This window comes from Aphelocoma coerulescens, assembly GCF_041296385.1.
Source record: "Aphelocoma coerulescens isolate FSJ_1873_10779 chromosome Z unlocalized genomic scaffold, UR_Acoe_1.0 ChrZ, whole genome shotgun sequence".
NCBI lineage: Eukaryota > Metazoa > Chordata > Aves > Passeriformes > Corvidae > Aphelocoma > Aphelocoma coerulescens.
Genome location: NW_027184085.1, coordinates 22,250,236 through 22,276,111, shown reverse-complemented (window position 1 = coordinate 22,276,111; position 25,876 = coordinate 22,250,236). Strand labels below are relative to the sequence as shown.

At 42.7% G+C, this 25,876-nt stretch overlaps 1 protein-coding gene across 1 annotated transcript in view; it reads right to left on the bottom strand.

Annotated features, from left to right (window-relative positions):
- SERINC5 (serine incorporator 5) overlaps window positions 1–25,876 on the bottom strand; it is a 42,070-nt gene that overhangs the window by 8,711 nt on the left and 7,483 nt on the right. Inside the window, 8 exon segments of the mRNA XM_069001551.1 lie at window positions 2,195–2,261; window positions 3,864–3,990; window positions 6,792–6,887; window positions 7,664–7,875; window positions 9,480–9,573; window positions 12,478–12,560; window positions 12,839–13,017; window positions 19,285–19,452. Coding sequence (XP_068857652.1) covers window positions 2,195–2,261; window positions 3,864–3,990; window positions 6,792–6,887; window positions 7,664–7,875; window positions 9,480–9,573; window positions 12,478–12,560; window positions 12,839–13,017; window positions 19,285–19,452 — 1,026 coding nt within the window.

Genomic DNA, 25,876 nt, shown 5'->3' with positions numbered 1-25,876 from the left:
AGCCCAGTCCTGGAAATATGGACTTTGCTTCTTGAAAACTTAGAGCTTAGAGATAAAAACTTAGAGATAAAACATGGCCCTGGACAGCCCAGGTAAGGCCAGCATCCTAGAGCCTCTAAACACCTTTGAAACCATATCAGCATCATAGATAAGTAACTATCTCAAGACTGATTTAAAGGATGTCTGGATCAACAGACAAGCAGCAAGACTGCTGCAGAAATAGTTGCTTTGCAAAGTTTTATTATGATTAATAATGATGGTGTGGGTGCTAGTGATCAGCCAAATCACACTGCACCTGAATCCCTAAAGGGTAGAAGATCCCTGTGTAAAACCACATTTGGGGTGCCCCAGCTTTGTTGGGACACCACATACACATGAATAAATATTTATGCTTTGCACTTCTAAACTTTATGTTTTAGCTTCTGCCCTCTTACAGGGGCTGGTTGCATGTTTTCACAGACAGTAGGTCTTTAACGTAAAGTGTCCAGCAGAAACATTGAGTAGCAGGTTTACCCAGCATATCCATGATTACCTGTACTCACCGGGTTCATAAGGTCAGGAATAGCCAAAAAGCTCACTCTGTTTCAAAAGACTGTCTGAGAGTTTAGATAAAACTACTTAAAAAACCCTTATTCTCTACCTCTTTCTACTCTTGTTGTGCCAAGCCTCACCTGAAGTGCCAGCTTGAATTACCCTGAGGCTGCACTCACATTCTGAAGCAAGCACTGGGTTCCCTTCAACATTTTAACCAGTTGTAATTAACTCCTGGCACAGAGTGATGACATTAGCAATGCTGGCATACATGCCCCTAACCCCTAACACTCCAGCACAGTAGACAGACCCTCTCTGGGCTGGGAGACAAAGGCCCTTTGGCACAGGGAAGGCAATCAGAGTGCAATTAGTTGCTCTTTACCAGTCATTTCTTTATATGTACATTCAGTGGCTCTAGTACACTCTTTAAAACTTAACAGTCCAGAACTAATCCAGTGGGCAAGTACTGTGGCTGATGAGATGGACCTTCCCAGTGAGGGGCCACATCCCAAATGCACACCGTGCCAGAGGTCCCCAGCCTTCCCGCTGCTCCTCCACAGGGCACAGACCCACACCTCTGGTACAGGCCTCCTACAGTACAAGACTGGCAGAGGAGGTGCAAGGGCATGAAGGGCGGCTGTTTCCTCTCCAGTGCTCCCCATCCTGTCCCTCAGCACAGTGTGGGAAGGCACAGGCCCCATCTGGACCTGCCTAAGACAGGCCACGCCAGGTCTCGGTGCGCCATGCCCAGCTGGCTGCAAGGGCTGGGCTGGCACTGGTGCCCTGTCCAGCTGCAAAATCCAGCCACGGGGAAGTGCTCCTGGCACCCTGGCACTGAAACGTGTCTTCCTTCCCTACGCCCAGCTACTGCAAACACCAAAGGCCTCAGAAGATAGCTCTGTGTTTTTGAACTCTCACAAGCACTCTGATTAAAGACTTGTGAAACAGAAGCTAAAATTGCAGATGCAAGTTAACACCAATGCAGAGAGAGCTAGGGATGGAGACTACTCATCTTCCAAACACACACATGTATTTGAAAAGCATCATTAGCAAGCCTAAGCAAGGGGAAACTGTTACTCAGCAAAACCCCACTCATTTCCCAGAGTTTTCTGGGTGTTCCCAGAACAAGGAAGCCAAAGAAACAGGCAGGTGGAATGAAGAAACTTGAACAGCTGAAACAGGGACAAGAAATATGATCAGAGATGAAACCATAGGCAAAAAGAAAGGAAATACTTATGTATGGAAATAAAAATAAGAGATAAGAATTTGGAATCATAGTTGCTATGAGAACAAAGGCAACCAGGACTGAAAATGTTCAAGAATGCCTCCACTTTTTCTTCTGGTAGCTTTCCAGCATACTTTTCCCTTAAATAAGAGGACATGAGCTCATGTGGAACACAAGATTTACAGGAAGTCTGCAGGATGCTGAATAAACTTTAAGAGCAACAAGTTATTTCAGTACATAAAGGCACCTCCACAGGACCAGCAAGACCAGAAGGGCCAATGTGGACAAATGTTCTGATGAGTCCTTACCCAGAGGCACACGGCATATATACTATCAAGACTAGCTTCTGTTTTCAGATTACTAGCCACAAAGACAACACAAATAAAAGCATGGGAGAAAGTCTGCACAAAAATCCTGTGGCAAGAAGCAAGAACTCACTTCAGTTTCAGCTGTTGCATATATTCCTCTCAGTGCCTCTGAGCTTGCACGTGTTGTTGAGGTCAAACTAGGAGGAAAAGAAGATAGCGTCAAACCCCTGGGCATAACTATAACCCCAACAGGGTAACCCTTCAACATCACAGCAAACATAAGCAGTCTACTCCCATGCCTCAGCTAAGCATTTGCCTATCATCAAGCACTAGGTATGTGAAAAGTTTGTCCTGCACTATGTATAAACCAGCCCGGCAGATGGCCACTGGCCAGCTCAGACTGAATCATGGGCTCAAAAGTAGGTCACTACTGAAAGGTGATGAATTCACCACCATCTGACAGCAGCAAAATCTAAGTGCTCCAATTTGCAAGTCAGAAGAGATCTCCCCTGCTGTGCACAACCAATGCTTTCATACTCAGTTCACAGCCATCACTTTGGCTCAGCACTTCTGTAAAGGCTTTGCCAGCAAACTCACAGGTCTCTGGCAGCAGTCAGTTTTCAAAAGGAAATTACCAGCAACTGTTGTCAGTGTACCAGTTCCTATAAATTACTTTCTTGCATGACTGTAGTGATCTGGGGGGAATCCCTTCTAGTTTCTTCTGACAGGAAAAACTTCTTGACCAGTCCTGCTCCTTTAGGACGTGAAATGCAAACTTCCCATTACCCATAGGAAGGCTTTGGGGTACACACTGAGCCTTGGTAAGCAATGCCTCAAAACACTCCCCTTGAAAGTGTTACCTCCCCAGCTACATGGTACACTTCAGTGGCAGGCTACATGGATATTGTCTGTGTCCTGAAACACCTCCCTGAAGCACTGGAAATGCCCTTCTAATGTGAACTAGATCCATGATATCCATATCTATATATTTTGTATCAGAACAAAATGGAACACATGTGTATTTGATAAACAGAAGAATAAGTCTCTTGTTTACACTTCACAAAAATATGAAGGGGTTTCTGTACGTGAATTTTGAAGCAGACTGAATCAGAAGCAGAACCATCTCAAAAACCTGCAGCAGACAGGCAGTGCTGTCTCCTGGCAAGCTGCACAGCCAAAACAAGTGACACACCAGCTTTCAATCACCAGCAACTCCCTGTCCCAGAGCATGACTTCATTTACTGAAGTCAGCTGCAATAATACAAGGCGAGCATCAAAGGTGAGCATAACGAGCACAAGAAGGGTTTTTTTAAAGCAGATCAATGGCAAATCCTGATGGCAATACTGTGCTCATCATTTGTTCAAAGGAAGCCTTAAAGTGTCCCAAAGAATTTGTTTGTTTTAAAGACTGTTCAAGGCAGTCATAGCCTCTGCCAGGAGGCTACAAAAATTTCAGACAGATTTTTCAGGTGACTGCAACTGTACGGAGTTTTAGAGTTTGACCCCAAGATTATTTAGGATCATGGACAGGTGGATTCTTTTTCCCCTCTGCCTCTAGATCTAAATTTGATCTAATGATTTGATTCTAATGAGATATATTTGTTTCAGAAGTTGTATTATCTTGTTGAACATTTTTAGCTGAAACTTCTAAAATTCTGAAGCTGAGGACAATACAAACCTTTCAGCTCAGCTCTATTTCACACCTCTCTGTGACTTTGCATGCGGCCTGCTGTAAGCCTTCACTGTCTGGACCACAACATTGCATTTACAGAAAGGTAGCTGCAAACTCCTAGACTTACCAAGAATATAAAATGCAGCCAAACAGGATTGTAGTACCCAAGCCAGTAACCAGGTTTTCATCTCTGTGCAGGCCTTGACTGAATTCAGGTACACAGATTGTGATATTCCGGTTGTTTTCATCCAGGACTTCACAAAACAGAAGAAACAAAAAGAACAGTTTGCAGAGCTCATTTCACTGCATTTTAAAGTAATCTTCAGACTCAAGGCTTTCATTGAAATATTTTTACTATGCAAGAGTAGGCAGGTAAATGTCACTTGTTTCTGTCTATCTTTTAGAAAGATCACAGGGAAAAATTGGTAAATCTGACCTGGCAGACTCTGTGTTTCAGGCAAAACAAAAATGCAACTCAGGAGGGTGCTAAAATTTACTGTTTGACCACAACAGACAAATAAAGAAAAAAAACCCTGTTTTGAGAACTAAGAAATAAGAATTTGGAAGTCTGCCAGCACTTCACCCAAGGCTACAAAACCATGTAAGACCAAGATAGTACAGACCTCAGACCAGAAATTTCTTTCAGAGCAAGGGTGCCTTGAGGACAGCTATGAAATCCATACACAGTTAAGAAAGGCTGTCGGTAGTTGCTCTGTTCTCAGACTGACACACAGAAGACCAAGGAAAAAAAGATGCACCAGTTACAGGCAGATTTTCATCTTGGCATGTAAGCAAATTCTACTTCTAGGTCCCTGAAATGAAACCAATTCTGTCCTTGATGTTCCAAGTTGCATCTGGCTTTTTATTATCTCCCTGGAGTCAAGGAAAGGCATAGAGTAGTCTGCAGCATCACCCCAAAGCAAGAAATGACAGCTGCACCTTATATCAAATCAAGAGCTTTTTGAGTCAATGCTACTTAAGACATCTCCTTTTTCCTTCCAGTAACCACAATGTATCCCTATTGAAGCAGCACAACTGTTTGTACGGGCAGAGGGAAGAATGCAGCAAAGACTACATCCAGGTTAAAAATAAACAAAGTCAGTCCCCTGACCCAGTGGGAGAGGACTTTGTACAGCCTGCACAAACAGCTTTATCAGCACACAGCAGGGACAGCACTGAGGTGAGAGCGAAAAAAAGGATGACCAGCCTTTATGGAACACCTTGGCCAGAGATGCACAGATTCCCCCACCTGTGTCCATTAAGGACATGTCTGCAGACAGGCAGGTCCACTGTTTGGCAGGTGTTTTACCAATTCTGGCACCATAAAACTAAGGCAGGCTGTAATTAGCACAGATTCAAGAGACATCACTTTTTGTTTGCTCATTCCTTCTAAATACATATCCAACTCTTAAAGGGTGTGGCAAATACTTGTAACTTGCATTTTCTTCAGGCCTTGTAGGCAAGATGTCCAATTTGGAAATCCCTCCTTGACAAATGAGTCAACATTAGATAAGTTCATGGCAAACCTGAGTGACAAGGCCTGGGACACCATAGTAAGTGCCAGCACCTCACACATTGTCAGGCACATGCCACTGTGAAAGATGACAGGCAAACGTGGAGTCCTTATCACATGGACGGAGAGGAAGGAGCATCTCTGAGAGCAGATGACAACCATGAAAATTCTCAGGCACGGGAAGACAAGGAGATCTAAGAGCGTGCTTGATGCATACTCTAACAAATGGAATAACTACACTTGCAATACATACAAGAAGAATCCGAACATTCACGTAACTGCTGAAGACTTTGTCTGTGACAAGCATGAAGCAACACAAGGCAAATTATTTAATTCCACATATCACTTTCTTCCCCTTCTTTTTCATTTTACACTGTGTCAAGACTTTTGAGTAACTCAGAAGCCTTCTAAATTCAACTCCATATTAATTCAAAACACTGCTAAAGTTCCATAAGTAAATTTTACACCTAAATACTGTCTGGTTTACTTCCCAGCTCTAGAATACTCTTGCGTGTGTGTCTGTATCTACACAAGTGTGACAGATTTTTTCTGCCAACTCTCCCCTTTCTTCTTGAGAGATGTCTGTATAAACTTTTCCTTCCTGCCATTGGGTTTATTTTCCTCTAGTTATTTTTGTTTCAGCTACTGAACACCAAAAGTTGAGCAATAATAAAGGGTCTTTTAGTACTACTTCAAACCAGAAAGATCTTCTCCAAGTGAAAAGAATGCTTCCAGTCCAAACATATGAATCTGGTATTTATTTGGGTAAAGGAAAGTTTGAATTGTGCTGTAAAGTCTTGCTGTTTTTGTAGCATAAAGAACTTACAACTCTAGCGAGTTCCATACTCCTGACTTGCAATGCCAGTGGCTGAGAGGCAAGTGGAGTTCAAGAACTCTGCTGAAGAACAGCATCATCTCAACTGCAACATAACTCCGAGATGTAACTCCAAGTCCTTTCTTGGAATATTTCCTCTCAAAACAAAAGACATGTGGTACTCAAGTTTTTGCTTCATGAGGAGTCCAGGCCTACCTAACAGACTAATTCTAGGAGCAAAACACGTCATATTAGTGTCCACTTTGATGGCCAGCACCTTCTATCTGGACCTTGTAAACTTTTGGGTGGAGCTGATCACCCAACTTGTTCCAGAGGAATCCAAGTTTGTTCCCGTCCTTTCCTATCACGTGACCTAACACATTATGTATATTGTCATATCCTATTTTATGAGAACGTGTACTTGCCATAGGAAGAACAGACTACAAGGCTCTGGGAAATTTGTTCTTAGGAAACAGGACATGGTGCAACAGATGCAACTCACCCAAGATAAGTTAAGCACCCCTAGACCAAAGCGTTTTACTCACATGGAGAGTCCCAATTGCACAGTCTCTTGGCTGCACAGTTTTATTTGTACTATTTGCAATTTCTTCTGCGAACCAAACCCAGCACTTCTATATGCCTGAGTCTGTTAATCCAGGTTTACTAAATTCTTGCTTTTAATACATGGCATGTCGGAAAGAATTTACATAAAGTATTAGATAACTTACTAGTTTCTGGTGGTTTGCTGGATAGTGCCGAGAAAGTGAGGTACATGACATAGCAGCTGATAACTCCTGACTGCAGCAAACCAGAATGGGGCTGGCCTTTACAAGAAAAAGGAAAATTAGTTATTTTTGTAGACTGAAAACTGAAAAAGAAACTTATATCCTTTGAAGAACAGCACACCAGTATCTTTTATTTTTTACTTAAGGCAGTTAGTAAGTGTTTGAGGCAGTTTAGATACAGTTCTACTGTCCAGTAAAGAGAAAAAAGTCTATTCTTTAATTCTGCAGGTTGTTTTAGAAAAGCATTAGAGATTTCCATGTAAGTAAAGAATCATCTCTGTGCTGTTCTTTCACCAAATGCAGCAGCTTTTCAAAAGCTATTGATAAGCTGCCACAATAATTTTATTTGCCTGTAAAATCTCTGTTGGAGTCACTCTACTATTTTCAGGCCCAATATATGCAAGATACTAACAGCACACACCATATGAAATACTGCTGGCAACTCCTCCAGGCCCAAACTTTACAAATGATAAATCCCAAGAAGTCAAAAGTACACGGTGAAACAGTGGTGAGTGAATTTGACAGCTACCACTGCCAGACTTAGATAAATTTCACAACACAGTGCCAGCCATCAGCAGGTGAGCCTTCTTTACACTATGTGCCTGATGGCACACCCAAAATGTCTCACACCTCTGTAGTTTTAGCAGTCAAGTTGACAATGAGCCACAGCAACTCACAATGTAGATAAAGAGTCAAGAGCAGCACCAATTCTGAACTATCAGGAGATTTTCTGCCCTGACATGGCTTATGCCTCCAGGCACACAACTGGGGCAGCACCAGGAATCCAGGAGGAGGAGAAAGGTCAGTGGACTCACGGTTCTGGACACAGGGCGATATGGCCACCAGGGACACAAAGAGGCACAGGCCACCGTTCACTCCGATCAGAACCTTGTTGTACATGCAGCCCTCTGAGCGTGTGTAGAAAAGAGCCATGAGGACCAGAGCTGCCACAGCAATGGAGTACAGGATGAGAGTGACCAAGGCAAGCAAACCATTCCACACCTGCTTGTGGTTTGCACCTGCAGTCCTGGGGAGAGAGAGACAAGCATCTTATCTTTGTCTTCCCTTGCCCAGAACATAAAATTCTAACAGCTGAATAGTTCATATCCTCAAACACAAAAGACAGTGTTTACTTTCTGGAAGCATGCATGCATCACTACACCAACACAGACTCTTGCAAGGTTCCTACCCATGAAGCAGAGGGAAACATTCCTTATCACCAGTGTTTATCTTCTGTACTATCACAATCAGCTCTTTCTGTAATTATAGCCCAATGCTGACTCCTAGAACTCCCAGAAGTTCTCCGAGAACTCAGCCCATCAGTGTATCTCAGCTCAGTACTTCAGGGGTTTCCTCAGCAGCAACTCCAAGCATCCCAGGCTGGGCTAGGGAGTGGTGCTCCCCACACAATGAAACCAGAGGTGTATTGCTTGGCCATGGCCTCTCTTCTGCTCCTTGTACTACCTTGATAGTTTTACTACTCTCTCAATTAAAAAAAACCTCCTCTCCACTTGGGTCTAACCACCGGTCTTCCTCAGCTAAAGTGTGGTCCATCTTGTTTTCCCTTCTTCACCTTCCAAGGGTCTCTTGCAAAGACCATCAGCATTTAAAAGAAGAAACTAAAACAGTTGTTTTGACACAACGGGCTGTTTGGTGGATGGAAAATCTTTTAAGTGGGTTTTTTTTTTCTGTTGTTTTGTGGAAACAGGACTTATTTTAAAAGAATATCTAATGTAAAGAAAGCTAAAGTTAAATGCTGGTGTTGTAAATCTTTCATCCACAAAAAAGCAGCTACAGTAACTAGCACTAAAAATATCTGTGGTATAAGGACTTCTCATCTCTTCCTCCCTGAAACAGGAATCAAACAAAGCTGAAGGTTTGCTAAAACTCTTCCTTAGCAGGTGGTATTTTAATTAGAACAAGAGAGGACTGCAAGAGCTTGTAGAGGAAGAAATGTGAGACAAAGTGTGGAGGCAGAGGCAGGAGAATACATGTGGGAAGACAATTTAAATATTTAAAATTGATGAGAGGTGAAGGGCTAGGAAAGTAACAGAAAATACACTTGAACCAAAAATGTAGTCAATGCCCAAATGGTGTATATCCATGTTGATAATGGAATCTTGCATATTTAGATGACAGGAGAGAAGTTGAACACAAATTTAGCAGTTCTCATGTTGAGAAAAAAACCTGATGTGCATTAAGCTGACACAGAAAAAGCAGGATTTATCCGTTTCACAACACTGCACGCAGTTTCACTATTACATTTTGCAAATCCAGTTTTATTCTCTTGCACTGTTCTACTTAGCATGTAGATGCTAAGATGTATTTTCATATAAAATATAAAATAACTTAAAGTAAGAGATTTTTGCATCCCAAGACACTACTACTTAATGGAAGCCAAGCAATTCAGGTTAAGAATAAAGCAGCAGAGTAGAAGTGAGCAATGAGGAAACATTTCTATTGGGGAAGGAGAAAGTTTATGAAGCAAATATGAACAGCTCTGAATATTGACATTCAACTGTCTTCTTTCAAAAATTACATCCATGATACTTTTACATTATTTGTTACAAGAAAAGTATTGGCCAGGAGTCCACCAGAATTTTAAGCAAATAACTACTGCCCAACACATACCAATTTTTATTCCACTTGTGTGCAAACTCAACCAGCAGGATGAGCTGAATGGCAATGAAAAGGAACCCTCCTGTTGCTCCTACGTAGCGCCAGGCTGCAAGGCAGAGAGGCAGAAAATAGGTCAAACTGCAGTTGCCTTTCCCTTGAGATAAAATGGATTTATTGTCTATGCAGTGAAGCTATTAATGCTGTTTGAATATCTCAAGCCCACAGATGTAGCAGGAGATGAGAGATTTCAGATGAAAGGCCAGCTCAGTTAACTCAAGATTAGCTCCCTGATGAATCCAGCTTGCAACCTGCTACACTTTCAACATAATTATGTTAGGACAGCTACTGAGTTTCCCTAACCTAGAAAATTTTTGTGGACACTGTGAGTTACTACATTCAGACAGAAAATACTGAAACTCTTATTTGCGACTGGCAGGAGGGAGGTGGTGTGAAGGCTTTAGATTCCACAGGAATCTAAACCCTGAAATTGCAAGGTACTGGAACCCAATCATTATTAAAAAGGGCAATTTCTTCTCCTCCAGATTCCAGTACCACATAAAAACAAAGGTGGGGTTTATCTATTCATAAATGCTGTTCCGAGCCACTCCCAAGGAACACTTCGTATTCACTGACTGGTTTTAAGACAGGTTATTTGGCTACTTAACTGCTGACCTACATATACTGTATTTGGGTAGCTGCTTGGATACTTTGGACAACAGATTTCTTACATGCAACATCAGAAATGTCTGAGGAAATACAGATACCTATTTTAATTTTTAGCTGTATATACAGCTTTTAGGCAGTATGCAGCCTACAAGTTACTTCAGGTGTGCAGCTGATTTCAGTGACGAAAAGACCAAGGAAATGCATCAGCAAAATTCAGCCATATCCTTCCATTGTGCTTTCCTTTTGAAAAAGAGCACGTATAAGTTAAGTGGAAGAACAGAACAGTCAGGGCTCGTTCTCATTAGCAGTTGATGTAGAGATTACTTCATTTTTTTTCTTAGTCTATCATAAGCCTATTATTTGAAACAAGCAAAAATGTCATTGTCTGGTTTGCTAAACACATTGTATACACTTGACAAGCATTCTGTTCTTCAAGCATACAAAACAAAAAAATGGATGAAGTTATCCTGTAAAAAAGTACATAAAAATAGGCAGGGCACAAAGTGGCATGTGTATTTTAGAGAGGAAGAGTAGGAAAAGTCAGACCACCAGTGGAATGAATAATTAAATAGACAGACTCTCATGATCTCCCTCTGCCACAGTATACTGCAGGATGTTTATGGATCAATCAAGATAAGGTTAGCATGACCAGTGTTGATTTAACACTACAGCCCACAGAAACCTACTGTTTGCACACAGTATTTCTCCTTCATGATTAACAAACTGCTTGGGAAACATGGTAAGAGATTTTATTTTTTAAGAGAAAAAAAAAACTTGGGAGAATGACCCCCCCCCCCAAAAAAAAAAACCCAAAACCAACCAACCAAGCAACCAAAAGACAGCGTAAGTTTCTTGAAAAGAGGGAAGAAAACCCCACAAACATACTATAGCTAAACCATCTGTAAATCTCAAATTCAGGGGCAGACTAGAGGTCAGTTTAGCCCGAGCTGCAGAATACAGCTTTAGACTGCAAAGTCAAGAGGTAGTTTAGGGAAGGAAGCTTGTTACGCTGTATCTCCAGCCTACATTAGACGGCTATTGAGAATCAGCACAAAAACTGTTTCTCCTTTTCTGCAAACACTTCCTGAAGACATTTCACCATGAAAAGGGTCACTTGCAAAGATGACAGGCAGTCTCACTGGCCCATGGGTACAAGGCATTGTACTGCTGCATCTAATCCAAAAAGTGAATGGGTCCTAAGGACAAACACATACAGCCATCCCAAGGCTTCACAGAGGAGATGGAAGAGCAGCACCAAACTGAGCCAGGACCCAACAAACAGACAGCAAGAGCAAGAAGGCGAATTATACCTGTTAGTGGTTTACTTGAACTGGTTTCTACTTTAATTTCCCAGAGTACTGGGCTCATAGTCTGTCTGCCCACTCTATTCTCTTCCCCATGTTACTCCTTCCTCCTGCCTTTTTAGACATCCTGGCTAGAGCAGATGGGTGCTGAGAACAAGGTAACCAAGCAAGTCTTAGTGGAAGCAGGCAGCATACACAACTGCTCCTTTGCTCTACTGATCCCATCCCTTTTCACCTGTCCAGACCCAACAGCTTAAGGACTTACAAATACCTGTAGGATGTACTTACTGCAAGAGAACAAACTCATTTTGGTATCACCAGGGTTTTTGCTCCTAGCCCACAAGACTCCTGTGATACACTCCCCTCCCAGCTGGCACTTCAGTACTGGGCTAGTACCAGCGTGCCTGTGTGGTGCCAGCATGCCTTCCAATACTGGAAATGCTTCTGTCACAGCATCCTCAGCAGAGCACTCACACCAGGGCCCAAGAACTCTAATTTTACCTTACTGTATGTATGCCACCAACCTGAAAATTAACAACATCCCAAATTCCTCTGGGGCATTGCGGGTTTCCAGGCAGCAGACACCAAGGTCCAGCAGGTTACTGTGCCTCCTGGAGCTGGCACCTCTCCACTGTGCAGTCTGGCTGCTGCACTATGCCAGAGCTACCTGCACAAGTCAAACTAATATGCAGCTCTGTGTTCTTGAGTGACAAACTCCTTCTGCACCATTACAGTTCCTATTTCTTAGAGAATTTGCAAAAATTCTTAAAGAATTCCTGCAGTGGTATTGTTACCTACCCCTTTGGCCTGCTCTTGGTCAGGAAAAAAACATGCTGTTTCCTGCACATTCACATGAAGACCACATAGTTTGTGCACACAGTGGTCCCCCTAAACAGTCCTAAATACTCTTTTTGCACCTGGCCTGTAAAGGCTTTTCTTGAAGAAACAAGGCAATATTCATGTTGATCAGATCTCTTGGATTTATAACCACTCACAAGATAGTAGAGAACAAAGCAGCATAACAAAACAAGAGGACATACCATTGAGGAAAGTGTCCTGATCAGGAATGAAGAAGGCTCCTGAGCACATTGCTGCCAGAACTATAAGTTTAATAAGCCAGAATCTGGATGAGAGAAAAAAACAAAAAACCATCCAGTTGTAATGAAATTAGAGGTTTTCACTCTAGTACCACAAGAAACCTCTATTTAAAGCCTAACGAGAAAAAACCCCATTCTTTTTATGACTGATTACCACTTTAGTTAGTTTTCACTTGACTGCATTACTTCTTACAATAAGAGCAGTTTTTTTCTTTTTTTTTTCTGCCTAGTACTACACCCAAGTGGAAAGTTCACGGCACAAACTTGTAAAGAGATGTGAAAATTAAGCAATCAAAATACTCACCCATTATGAATGTATGCTCGGCAGCTTTTGCTGCTGTTAATTTTGATGGTGAACAAGAAGAATAAAAAAAAGAAACAGGCCATTCCAAAACAGACTTTGTACACTGCAGAGTATCCCACCAACTTCTCACACATCTCACCCGCCTGAATACCCTTGCACATCTGCTTGTAGAAGGGAATCTGAAAAGCAGAACACATCATATATAAGCTGTTAGAAAGGACATGAAGCACGCATAACCAAGCATGTCTATGTCTGTGCACCACTGACTTTTCACTGGCTTCATTTAATACCTTTCACTTTTGATATGCCTTCAGCCTGGATTTTAGGGTTCAGGGGACATAACAAAATCTGAAACATAGGGGCTGAAGTCTTCCAGAGCCTTCACTCAACTCCTTACAGATCCCTTGGGGTACAAGTTCACCTTCCCTCATCTCTGTTAGCTCATGCCATTCCTGTCCATTACTGCTTATTCCCTCACCCTGGGGATCTTCTCCCTTCTTCCCATGCTGTACAGCAAAAGACTGATTGCTTTAGTAATTCACGTTACATGAGACATAACAGGGGCTTGTGCTGCCCTGGCTGGAAATGCAGACTGAAGCATTGACTTCAGTCAATGCAGACTGTCCCAAGTGTCACAGGGACAGCAACCACCCTCCTCTCCATTACAGCTTCTGAAAGGGAGTTGTGCCAGTTGATCTGATGTTGTTTTAAATTAACAGAAAGGTGGAATATTCCTGCCTCTCACAACTCATTAAATATTTGCCTTTGAGGCCTTTCCCTGCAAAGTGGAAAGCAAACAGCTGCACATTTTGGCTTCAGTTTCACCACACGAACATGATGCTGGGTGCTCAGAAAAGCAGGTCTGTGTGGCCAGGACCCGCTGCTGTGAGGCACCTCTGTGCAGACATCCACCCCTCACAGCCAGAGAACCATTCAGCTGCACAGAAACACAGGAATTTAGTTAGAAAACCACTGCCCATTTCAAAGAAAAAAGGCCTCTCTGTATGCTTACAGCCTTCAGCAGAGGCTGGTAAGACCAGTTGAACAACATTATTAAACCCTTTGGAGCTGACTGCTGCTACCCGTACAGGTGACTGGAGGATAGAGAAGACAACATGTAGCAGGACACAACATGCACAAACCAACAGCTGTGGCAAAGGAAGTCCCTTCATTTAGCAAGCAGGTCAGTACACAAAACTGTAACAATAAAAGAACAACAGGGCCTGGGTGCTAGTCATCAGCATTCCCAGCTGGGTAGAAAGCCCTCTGAAATGCAGGAAACAAGGGATAAACAAGTAAACTGCCAGCTTCCAGCCACCAGGCTCTGAAAGCCTGCCTCTCTCGGCAGGGTATGGAACTTCAATCCATGTTCCAGGAATCCAAACCTGAGGTCAACAACCCTCCCAGCACTTTCTCAAAAAGAAAAGCTATATTAGCAGCTCACAGCAACACTGAGATGCTGAGCTAAGGGTAGCAAACATAACCACAATACGGAGCTGATCCTTGGTGGGCTGGAACCAGCTGAGGAGATGAAAACTGGTCTCAGCACAGCTGTGTGGTGTTACAAGAATGGATTCAAGCTGGGCCACTCTGAGTAGCTCTTTTAGCAGTAAGATGAGATGAGCAGCCACCACATAAAGAAGCTCGACATTAAACATGTAGCTGTGGCTAATTCACATACAAGAGTTTTTAGAAAGCTTCTGAGAAATTGTCTGGAGCATCAGCAACACTTTTCCCAGGTCTTGGAAGGCAACGAAATGTCAGACTGGGCAAACATGCCAGCATTCAAAATGAGCAAATGGATTGACTGGAATAATTATGAGAACTACCAACACCACAATGATGCCAGGGCAAGCCAAGGGGCCACAACAATGCCAGAGAAAGCAACTGGCTATCAAGGAATGCCTTCCTGTTCTTTGCTTATAATAACCATCAATCAGGAGAGGTTAGAAAGAGGCATAATATTAAATTTTTTCTTGGAAAATTACTTATTTGTTTGATATCAATGATGGTACTCACCAAGGGGACAGAGTTTTACAAGATCTGTTCACTTTACTTACAAGACTCAGAACAAAACACAACAGAACAAAAATAACACAGAACTTGATTAATTGACTAGCTAATTAAAAACAGATCTCTGCGTAACCATAAACAGGCACCTTCTTTAATTGCACAGGTTTCTTGATGGGATTTTTGAACCTATACATTCTTTCCTCCTTTAATTATTAACTTCATCACAGAAAACAGAGAGAAAATACATGGATTCACAAGAACAACAGCTCAGTTTGCCCTACACAAGCAACAAAGAGCTTAGCCACCATGTAGTATTCACCACACTGTGTAGTAAAAAGTGATAGCCACAGGAACAGTCCCATGGGACTGAATGCCCTTTTAGAAGACTCATAGTCCTGAAGGAACAAAACAAGAATAAAATCAAAGTCTTGGAGACTCCAACAGATAATAAACACAAGTACAATGCTGGGGACAATAGGACTGATGTAATAAAAAGGGTGTGTTTTTGTGAAAGGATGGTCTACTTCTGGGGACAATTTATCAAGGCTTATGTGACTTCACTGAGAGACAAAAAAGACTAATTTTTTTTCAATCTGTATCTGAAACACATTCAGCTGCTGAGAAGGCTGCCCACCCTACATGGTCCACCATGCTTTCCATTTGCTAGATATTTTTGACAGCTGTTAAGTCACAGATTAGTTATTTGCCAAGATACAGTGAAATAGCTACTTTTATTACCTTTAAAAGCAGCAGAAGCTAAATTCTTTGGTCTCTGAGTAGAGGACAAAGCATTCTTGTTGCAGAAACTCAGTATCCGCTCCAATAACACAAAAGCCTCAGCTGCTGCGCAAGCAGTGATGTTATCACAGCAAAGCTGGCAACTTTCCAGCACACTCTGAAGCCCTCAGAGATGAGAAACAACTTTGAGTAGCATCTACAGAAACAGGGTGCCCTAAACTTGCTCTCACTGCAAGCTGCAGGCACACGGAACCATTGCAGTGCAAGGAGCCAGACAGGGCCTGGCTACCCTCAGGTGGGGTCTGTCAGCACCCAAACATGGGAGTGTAGGAGCACAGCAAAGAGGATCACAGGGGCATGGGAAGGAAGGAGTGTGTAGAAACAGGCTTGAAGGACCCTGCTTTCATCTGGATGGCCTCACCCAAGGAAGAAGAATACAGCAGGCAAACTTTGTTATGAAAACAGGAAGCATGGAAGAAAATCTGTGCAGGTGGGAAAGCAAGGGCAAAAAAACCCACGTAAAATCACCTCTCCCGGGCAGCTGAGAAATGAAATAAAAAACGAAGAAACAATCAGACCAGAACACATGTCATCATGAATCTATGACTAAATTTTTATCAGAAATATGCAATGGGCATCTGCACTCAGAACCCTTATTTTTGGTAGCATGTTTGGGGTTTAACGTACAATAATGCAGTTAAGGGCCAAGATATAAATCTATCTGGGGAAATAAGCCTGAAAATATGTTTTGCCAGAACTTGTGACCACCTTGTACTGACATGCTTTCACACAACTGAACTGAGTTTTACTAGTGTTTGTTTTCCTGAAAATATCTTTCTTATTTTTCTTTTCATTAATTAAGTAGGACATGGATATTTTCAGACTGAAACCACTAGTTTTGAAAGAGCTTTAAGATTAAAAATTTAATTTAAAAAATCAAAACATTGTTTTCAGAAATCAAAACAATTCTTTCCCTTTTCTTCTCTCAGTTATCCTTTGAAAGCCTGTGAAATGCAAGGTTTTGCTTCAACAGAATACATGTGAGTAAAGTTGTATCTGTTTTTTAAAAGAACAGTGTAACAGGAAAAAAGAAATCATATATGGATCAAGGCACTTAAAGTTGGGCCCTGCTTTGCTTCATTTTGGAACAGAATCAAGTCTCTAAACCATTTTGTATAACTCCACATTGGTCTTCTCTGTATTTCTGTCCCTGTTACCAGGCTCACGTCTTGATTGATGAACACTCCATCTTTTGCCTTGATATGCAACATTGCTCTTGCAAAATCTATTTTACATCGTACTATCCAAAATATTTTCCTGGACATATCCATCAACTTTGTCCCTGTTCCTCCACTGCCCCTTGCTTCTTTCCCTAGAGATCTACTACTGCAGACTTGGGAACTTACAGCAAAACAACCAAAGAGAAAAAAAACACCTCTCACTGACAAAAGAGAGATTCCTTTCATGTAAGATCAGCATGAGTATTTGAGCTCTACACTGGTAAAAGAGACATGTTCCTTTGCCAAGATTACAGCTCTAAAAAGGACTGCATTACAATTTGAAATTCTTTACCTAAATACAAAAATTAAAAAAAAAATCTGATTAAAATTAATCAAAATCTGTCTTCTCTCAAAAAAAGAGAGGGTGAGGTCCCAAAAATATCATGCAAAATATTTGCTTACAGTCTGGCTTCAGGAACTAGGAGTGTTCCATGACCCAGCCAAAAGCAAAGGAATCAGTAAGTGCACAGCACTTTCAAAACACAGCTCATCATTGGGAAGCTGAGACTGGTTAGTCTGAACAAATATTGTCAAGGTGCACTCCATTACAACTGTGCTGAATTAGCTGCAGGGATCTTTGAACTTTTAACAGCCCTGAACATAATTATTAAATTAGAGAGCAGATAAAGAAAGCTTACTTTCAGATGGTCCATTTACTATTCAAAGACATCAAATGCTCTAAACTAAGAGAGTGATTATCTTTCCACTTCAAACTAACAGCTACTCTTTGTGCCATTTCTTCCCACACAGAGCTTTCAAGACTATGAATTGGAAATGAAATTTGGCAATACTGAAAAGCATGTTGTTGAAGGCTTCTTGAATCACTTTTCTGTTGGATACTCTGAGTAAGTCTTTTTTTGTTAGGGATACAAGCTGCATTAAAACCACACCACTGATGGAAAATAACTTTATGAAATTTGGATATAAGCACATAATTTGTCTCCCACGCACTTAAGTTCCTTGGGTTATTCCCTTTATTGCCAAGCTAAGCATCTAGTAAGTCAAAGTAATTCCTGGCAAGCAATTTCAGCATGCACATGTTGAACCGTTTTTAAGTCACAGCTCACAGGCAAGCGCTGTGTCTGTTCTGGGTGCTCCTACAGGGTGGTCATCAACTTCTGGGAGCCCAGGGTAAAAAGGCAGCACTAGGGTAACTCATGCAAAGTGCTATTAAATGAAAGAAAGTTAGGACAGAACACAGAAAGAAGGTACCATGGGAAGAAAGAAAGGTCACAGGCAGCAGAGCACAGAAGCCCTCAAATTAGCCTGCTATAAACCTGCTGGTTCATCTGTGTTGCAGGAAGGGGGTGCTGCCACCAGCTTCTGCATCTGGGATGCTCTGGAGGGAAGTGTTTCAGAGACAACCGAAAGTCAAGTGCGGAATGTAACCAGGGCATCAGCTTGTTCAGCAACTGGCTCAACTAGGAAACAGTGTGCAACCAAAGCACTCTCTTGGGAGAGGAGCACAAGACAACTAGATGCCTGCACTGAGGGAAGCCTTCTGAACCTCCAGGACAAGCACATACACAACCCTGAAGCAGGCCCAATGATGCATTTGGTGCAGAACCTTCATTTTTCAAGAATTAAGCAAAGCAGCCCTTGTTCCCTCTACTTAAAAGCAGGGTTTTATTTTTGTAGTTTGTAGTGGGTGAGAGAGAGGATTTGTCCTACTTGGGTGGCTTACGAAACCAAACCAAATATGTGGTACAACAGGATCAGTGTGTGAGAACAAGCAGGCTGGTCAGCATTTAGCTTAGGAAAGTTATAGTAAGACTCTGAAAGAAACTTGAGTTCTAAAATCTAGCTTTAGCCACAGCTCCTTTCATCCTTTTGAAGCTGTTTAATTTAAAAGACAATTAGAGATGAACAGTATTTGCTGTGGTTAAAGGCCATGTGAACACAATGACTCAACACACACTGAAGGAAACCCCTTGTAGAGGCTCTGCAGCATTGTGCTTTGCAGTAGTCTGTCACACCAGGAAGGCAGGATTAAAATTGCAACACCTGAAGAGTTATTTTCTAATTTGCTGCGTCTTCTACTAAACAAGCTGCCAGAGACAAAATCAAGGTTAGACTGAACTGATTTGTTCTTCTAAAACAAATTCCCTAATACTTCTCCCTCCCGTGACACTGCCTGCACTGCAAACCTGGGGTGGGCTCACTGCAGCAGATTTCTGCACCAGAAAGGAAGGATGCTAGGCCTGGGCTCTTCCTGTTGCGGAACATACTCAATGGGTGACAGGAAGAGGCTGAAAAATCAAGAGACTGAGCATTGAAAAATGATTCTGGGTTTGGAAGTGGACGGGTGGAGGAAATTGACTGCCTCTTCTGAGGGAGCACCCCTATACACAGAGAGCCATGTAAGGAGCCCCATTTTCTTCCAGGGGCAGGAGTGACCACACCTCTGTTACTTACATGAGTTTTCATTTCGTTAGCTACTGTTGTAGACATCATGACACAGCAGATGATGGTCACCAGGATGAAGTAAAGCGCATACATGAAGCGGGTGCTGGTTGACTGTTTTATCTTGGGGCAGCATTTGCAGCACAAGGAACAAGCAGCAGTACCACAGCAGCAGGCCAGCTGAAAAGTAAGAAAAAAAAACGCAAGTCAAAAACCCACCAAAACCCTCCACCTTAACGTTTCTATTGCAAAAGTTAGACAGGGAAGCTAGGAGACTTCCTGCAAAACTCCAGAATTTCTCAAGTCCTTTCCTCCCAGCTGAGCAGCACTTAAGTGGAAGCAGACTGTCTTGTTTATCAAAACTCACTAGTTTAAAGCACATCAGTTTCTAGCTTGCCCAGATTTGCTAAGGATGAGAGACAGATTTCCTTGTTTATTTTAGTTTTCTACCCACAACTGAGGATCCACCAAGATAAAATCCACAAAACATAGCAAAGAGCATTTAGTTACCTTATTCAACAAAGAAAAAGGTACTGAATAAATCCTGAAAGGGATCTAGACTGATGGTCATTATTTTCTTGCTGTCAACAGTATAATTGACTTCCAAAGAACCTGGATTCACCTTCCCTGTCTTCTACTTTTAGAAAAGTCATATGTAAAATACAAAGGTAAACCTTACTCATATACATAAGGCAGCACTGTCCATAGCAGGCCCTTCCTTGCAAAAGGCAGCAGCTCTGTATGATTCCTGTGCTTAACCCACTGGCCATGACCACAGGAGGGATTTTTGGACATCAGCAGGCAGCCAGAAGCAGGGAGGCACCCTCCCAGGTCTCACTGCTGCCAACCCAGAGTAACCTCACCCCACAACACTCCCATTTTCCAGGGGCTCCCTGTGGCTAGGTATGGTGCACTGCCAGAGCCTGGTGCTCGAGCACACCAAGGCTGCTTCTTACTGGTGTTTCCTTAGCTTTTGCAAGGGCCATGGGAACATTCAGAGGACGTTCTGCTTTCAGAAAGCAGTTGTACAAGGTGGATGCTTGCCAGAGGAGTGAAAAATCCACAAGTGCCACATTTGAGTCATCCAGGCAAACTTCATTGGTTGTATGTGCCTTCAGGTGCCCAGCCATCATGCACTGTTTTCCTCCCAGGACGCTTTCTCTTCCAGCATCAATGACTTGTCTGATAAAGGGGAGGGGGTTTGCAGACACACATATCCACAGAGTCCACATAACTCCACAAAGTCTCACAACCAGACTGGCTGCTCAGAGCCTCAAATAATTTTGAAGAAGTCTCTTGAAAAGACTCCCAGTTTATCATTTCCTTGCCATGACTACCTAGTCATGGCAAGGAAATGATAAACTGGGAGTCTTTTTGCAATATTCAAGCTCATACTTCCTGCCTTCAGCCCCCAGGTAGAAGGCAGAAAGGGTGGCAGACAGGCCCTTCCCTTGCTCAACAGCAGCTCTTCAGCTGCAGAAGACATAAAGTGGGGACAGTCCAACCCAGCTCCCACACTGCTCTCCTCTCACTTCACCACTGGATCTCGTGTCAGAGGAGACAGGGCCTCAAAGCACGCAGCTGCTAAAACTGCTGCTACTGCAAAACAGAAATCCTCCCCAAAACACAGAGCTCCAGATATGGGGAATAAACAGAATGGCCTCATGTTGGCACTGAAGCTGGAAATTAAAAATACTATGTGCACATCATGCAAGTATACTGTCAAAATAGAAGGCAGTAGTGGCTGAATGGCAATTCTATTTTTTTTAGGTAGTGACATTACATTACCTTTTACAGCATCAACACAAGTCCAGGAAATAAGGAAGCTATGGTAAGTTACTGATTCAGCAAACAAATGGGATAACATTTCAAAACCAAAGGCTTTACAGAAATGTATATTTCACCCAATTCAGAATTATAACAACAACAAAAAAATTAAGACTAAAGGTCCTTTTAACCTGAAAGGATTTGGTATCAGCCCAATCCAAAGGATTCATGATGAACCTGAACAGTTGGCCTTAGCATAATATTAACAATTACAGTATAGAAGTAACAAGGTATGCAGCTTTGGCATTTGTAAGGAGAAAAACATTTTCCTACACCAGGTGCTAGAGAGCTCTGCCAGTAAACTCTCATCTACATCCAGCAGCATCTGCTATTCCACTCCTGGGTCCCTGGAGCTGCTACTTAGAGTAACAAATGCTTAAATAGACTATATAAGTCACTTATGTATTTTTCCACATTGCTTTGACTTTAATGATAGTTTCTAATACTGCACACATAACCCTATAAATAGGAAATACTTGTGAAAAATACTGGTATTTCCATCTTTTTCAGATGAACCTCTTTAAGCATGGAATAGCCATGGAAACCATAGAAAGTTGGTTAGATTATTCAGTCACAGTCCTGAATTTGGTGGTTAGAGGGTTTTATGTGAGTTTGTTTCCTTTTTTTCTTTTTTTAACTGTACCTCTAACATTCCACCGTAGGCCACAAAGAAATAGGTGTTATCCAAAAATAAATGAGAACAGTCTCTGTCCCAAAGAGTAAGATGCTGGCCACAACCTACTGACACAAGAGGTTTCAAAGAATTAGCTTTGGGTGACAAGACATCAAAGCCCAGAAGTACAAAGAGTTCTCTGTTAAGTTTTGGTCAATGTGCAGTTAAGCCACACAGATACTCTGATGCCTCATCCTTTACTGCAGGCACAGCCCATCTCACTTCTGCTCTGCCTTTCAACTGCAGCAATGGTCTGCCCAGGGCTCAAAACCCACTGGAAGACAGCAACAAATTTTTGTCATAAAAGACTGAGAAAAAAAGAAAGCAATGTCAAGAATCTTCTACAGATTTAGCTTATCATTAAAAGCTCCTCCAAAAAATGGGGTTCTGCAGGAAGAAGATGCTGTGCAGATTTTAGGACAGAGATAACCCAAACAACAATGAAGATCTGTGACCACTGCCAGCAGGCAGGCCTTGGAAATCCAGATCTGTAGGAACAGAGCTCCTTCAGAGTCTCATGATCACCACAAGCCCAGGTTCTCCAAGTCCCCAGCACAATGGCACCCTGAAAGCCAGGCTGCTCTGGCAGGAGTCTGTCATTCTGCAGCAAGTTCTGGCTTCAAGTGCTTCTCAGTCCAAAGGCTCCCACAAGTCAGGCAGCAAGCACAGCCAGCCCGGCTCTCTCTCTCTAGCTTTATGTCTCCCCACTGGGTGAACACCACAGTCTAACAACAATTACAAACACTGGACAAATATTTATGCTTTCCACAAATACTTACCATCAGCCAGCTCCCTCACACTAACCCAACACGACACCACAGCGCAGACCAGCCGCCTGCTTTGCTCAGTGCTGCTCTTTTGGAGCCCACCAAGTACAGTGCCAACTTGCCTGAGACCTGAAAATCTGCAAACCTGATATACTTGAAAACAGACTGCACCAGGATTTGAACTGCCTGGATGATGGCTGACTTGACTGGTTTCACAACAGCAGCTGTGGAAAGCTGTGTGGGAAATTTTTCTGTTAATATAGGCTATCTTAACAATCCCTGGCTCCCCCCAGACTTATTTCCTAATGACACCAGAGTTGAGGGTATGATCCCCATATAGGCCATTCACGTAAGAGCTGGACTTAATGATCCTTGTGGGTCCCTTCCAACTCAGACTGATCTGTGACTCCTCTGCCAGCCACTCACTCACTCCTAGCCCTGCTCCAGCACCTCATGAGCCCTGACAGTTCTTTCTTCTGCTGGGGGTGACCAAATAAAGCAACCTGGTGGCAAGGTGTGAAAATTACACATGAATCCTTCTCAGCTGCTGATTTAACATGCAACAGCAGCAACAGTTCCACCGTTTCCCACGAGGGCACAATGCACGGGCAGAAGGGGAAAACAGAGGTGAATGTCTTGCAGCTGTCCTACACACCTCCCTTCTCTGAACAGATGTTTCCAGCAGCATTTTCCTATCACCTCATTCGATGTGAGTGCTGTAGGTCCCTGCCAATGCAGGAACGTAATTTTGACATACGCCCAGCAAAGAGCAGAGGTAAGCAGACACGTGACGGCCTTAGTTCGTGCAAACCACTTTTCCAAGTACAGGCAGGCCCAGACATATTGAACAGTCCCATCTTACAATAGCCTGGGGAGCACCTATGGTTAACAAGAGTTAGACAGGTTAACAAAACAGGATAAAAGCAGGCTTACCAACTTGTGCACAAACTATTGGCTCCCTACAATAAATACACCACCAGCACACACTTAACACCTGCCACACACTCAAGTCTCAATTTTTGCAAGCTGTGATCCAATCTGATAAATCAGTAGAATGAGGTATGAGACTAATGTTAAGCACATGTAACCGTTTACACACAAAACTGAGAAGTAAGTGAACCTATCTTGCCTGCTGCTTTTATAGAGACAGTGAGATTTTAAGAATGTATTTTCCACATACGTTCCCAAAAAGATGTGAAGGCTTTAGAAAATACTTTGTGCAGTCATTAAAGTGAAGAGTTTCAGGATCACTGCCCAAAATAGCCTATGGTATTTTTAAATTATACAAACCATAGGCAAGTATCAAGCTTATCACAACAAAGCACTTCCTTTTGGGAGACTTCATCAGAAATGGTAAAAATCAAAGGGGATAGGAGCACAATGGGGAAAAAAACCTGCATACTTTAATGAAATGAAGACTTACCAGCTTTTCACTTCTTCCCTCCTAACTGACAGCCTGGTGAGAGCATCCAGGGAGAATGCATGCCTTCCAGCCTGTCTACAGAGCACTAGAATGTGCCTTGCTGAAGCTTCTTTTCATGGGGGCCTAGAGCAGCTTAGTTTTTCATGCACTGCTTGATTACTTGACTACCAGCATTAACTGGGCCATAAGGTTTGCAGATAATGCAGTCACTGAGCTGTTAATAGCAGTGTCTATCAAAAACATCCAAATATCTACTCTCACAGCTACAGGCAGCATCCAAGGAGTCTGGACAGGGAAAGCAGCCAGCCCTGCATGAGAAAGATCCTGAAGAGGCTACACACCTGCCCTTGCTTGGACTTTTGGTTTCAGGAAAGAGTGTCTAGAAGCAAGTATTTTGTCAGTGCACTGCTTCATGAAAACAACAGATGTCTGATGCCAGGTGTCCTGAGTGTTAGGAGCTGGTCTCAGACTATAACTGAAAACCTACTGCTGATAGGTATTTTCCAAAAGCTTCTTCAGCTGGTCACATGATTACACAGCTGTTTGTCCCTCTGAAGTAACTAAATTCACCAAAAAAGAGGCTTTATTTTGTCCTTTGTCTGACTTAACTGGCTTTCTACTGCCTATTTTTTAATATTCAGACTCACCTGTGACTTAAGCCAAGAGGTTTTGTGAACGAACATACCAGTTAATCAACTGATGACCTATTTTGAGAAGCACATCTCACACTGCAAACTGTGCAAAATTAAAACAGATTTCAGAGAAAAGTCACGCCAGCCCAGGCACTGCCTGAGAAATGCTTTTTGGCAAGGGTTTCCTGCCCTCAGCCACCACGGGGCAGAACTGCCATACAGCACCAAGCAGCTGGAAACTCAGGCAAGAAAGCTACTCCAAGAGTTAAACTGTGGGTGAGCCACTGCCAGGCACCGGCAGAGCTGGAATTAAGCTGGACTGACAGCGATAAGCTTCTGTCTCTGTGCAAAAACGTTACTAAGTGGTGACTCAGCTCAGCATTAGAAAATAACATCACTGCAAAATGTCTAAATTCAAGTCTGCTCAACTGCTCTTCTCCTGATGATTTTGGAAAAATCTAGTCAATTGTTTAGTCTGACCTGAGCCTCACAGTGTATCACATCACCCATCTCCTCAGTAGCACAGCTACTTTCCATTAGCATAGACCATATGGATTTGACAGCAATATAAGGAAGACTGTCCATCCCTCTGGTTACTTAAATCTGACACCGAAAAGAGAAAAAAAAACCCACCTTCTACTTTGTCTGCTACAGTTCCCCAGGCACTCGTTCCTGGTGAGGCTTTCTTCTCTAGCTTAGACAGCCTTTTAACTACCTGGTCTTTTCTCCTTGCTCGTCAAAGAAGGAAACCAAAACGTTTATCCTCAGTCTCATTTGAAGGCTTCAAGGCTTCTCCTCCCAGCACCTAAGTTGTTCAGGGTCTTTTTCCCTGCAAAAAATTCAAATTTGCCCAATCCCTCCTAGAAAATCATGGAGTCCCACTGCAAACAGTCCAGCAAGCCACCTGACTCCTCTCCCCAGCACACAGCCACAAAGCGGGTGGGACTTGGCCTCGCAGCACTCCACACACAAGGTGGGCAACCAGCTAGATGGTTGTACTTAAAAAGTTGTATTAAACTTAAAAAGTGGTGTCATGCCATCTGGGTTATACTTGCTTCAGTAGTAGTCTCCACTGCATCAGTCCTTCTATCTGCCTGTGTGCTTTTGGGAGCAATTTTAAATATCCTCTCAAGTCACTGAGGAAAACAGACCCGATCCTGAAGCTTCTCTGCATTGATCCCTTGACATTCCTCACTGACAGCAACCTCCACTGGATGACAGGTTCAGCTGTCCTTTTCTATAATTTTGTATTTCACAGTTTCTCATCTGCAGAAAGTTTAAG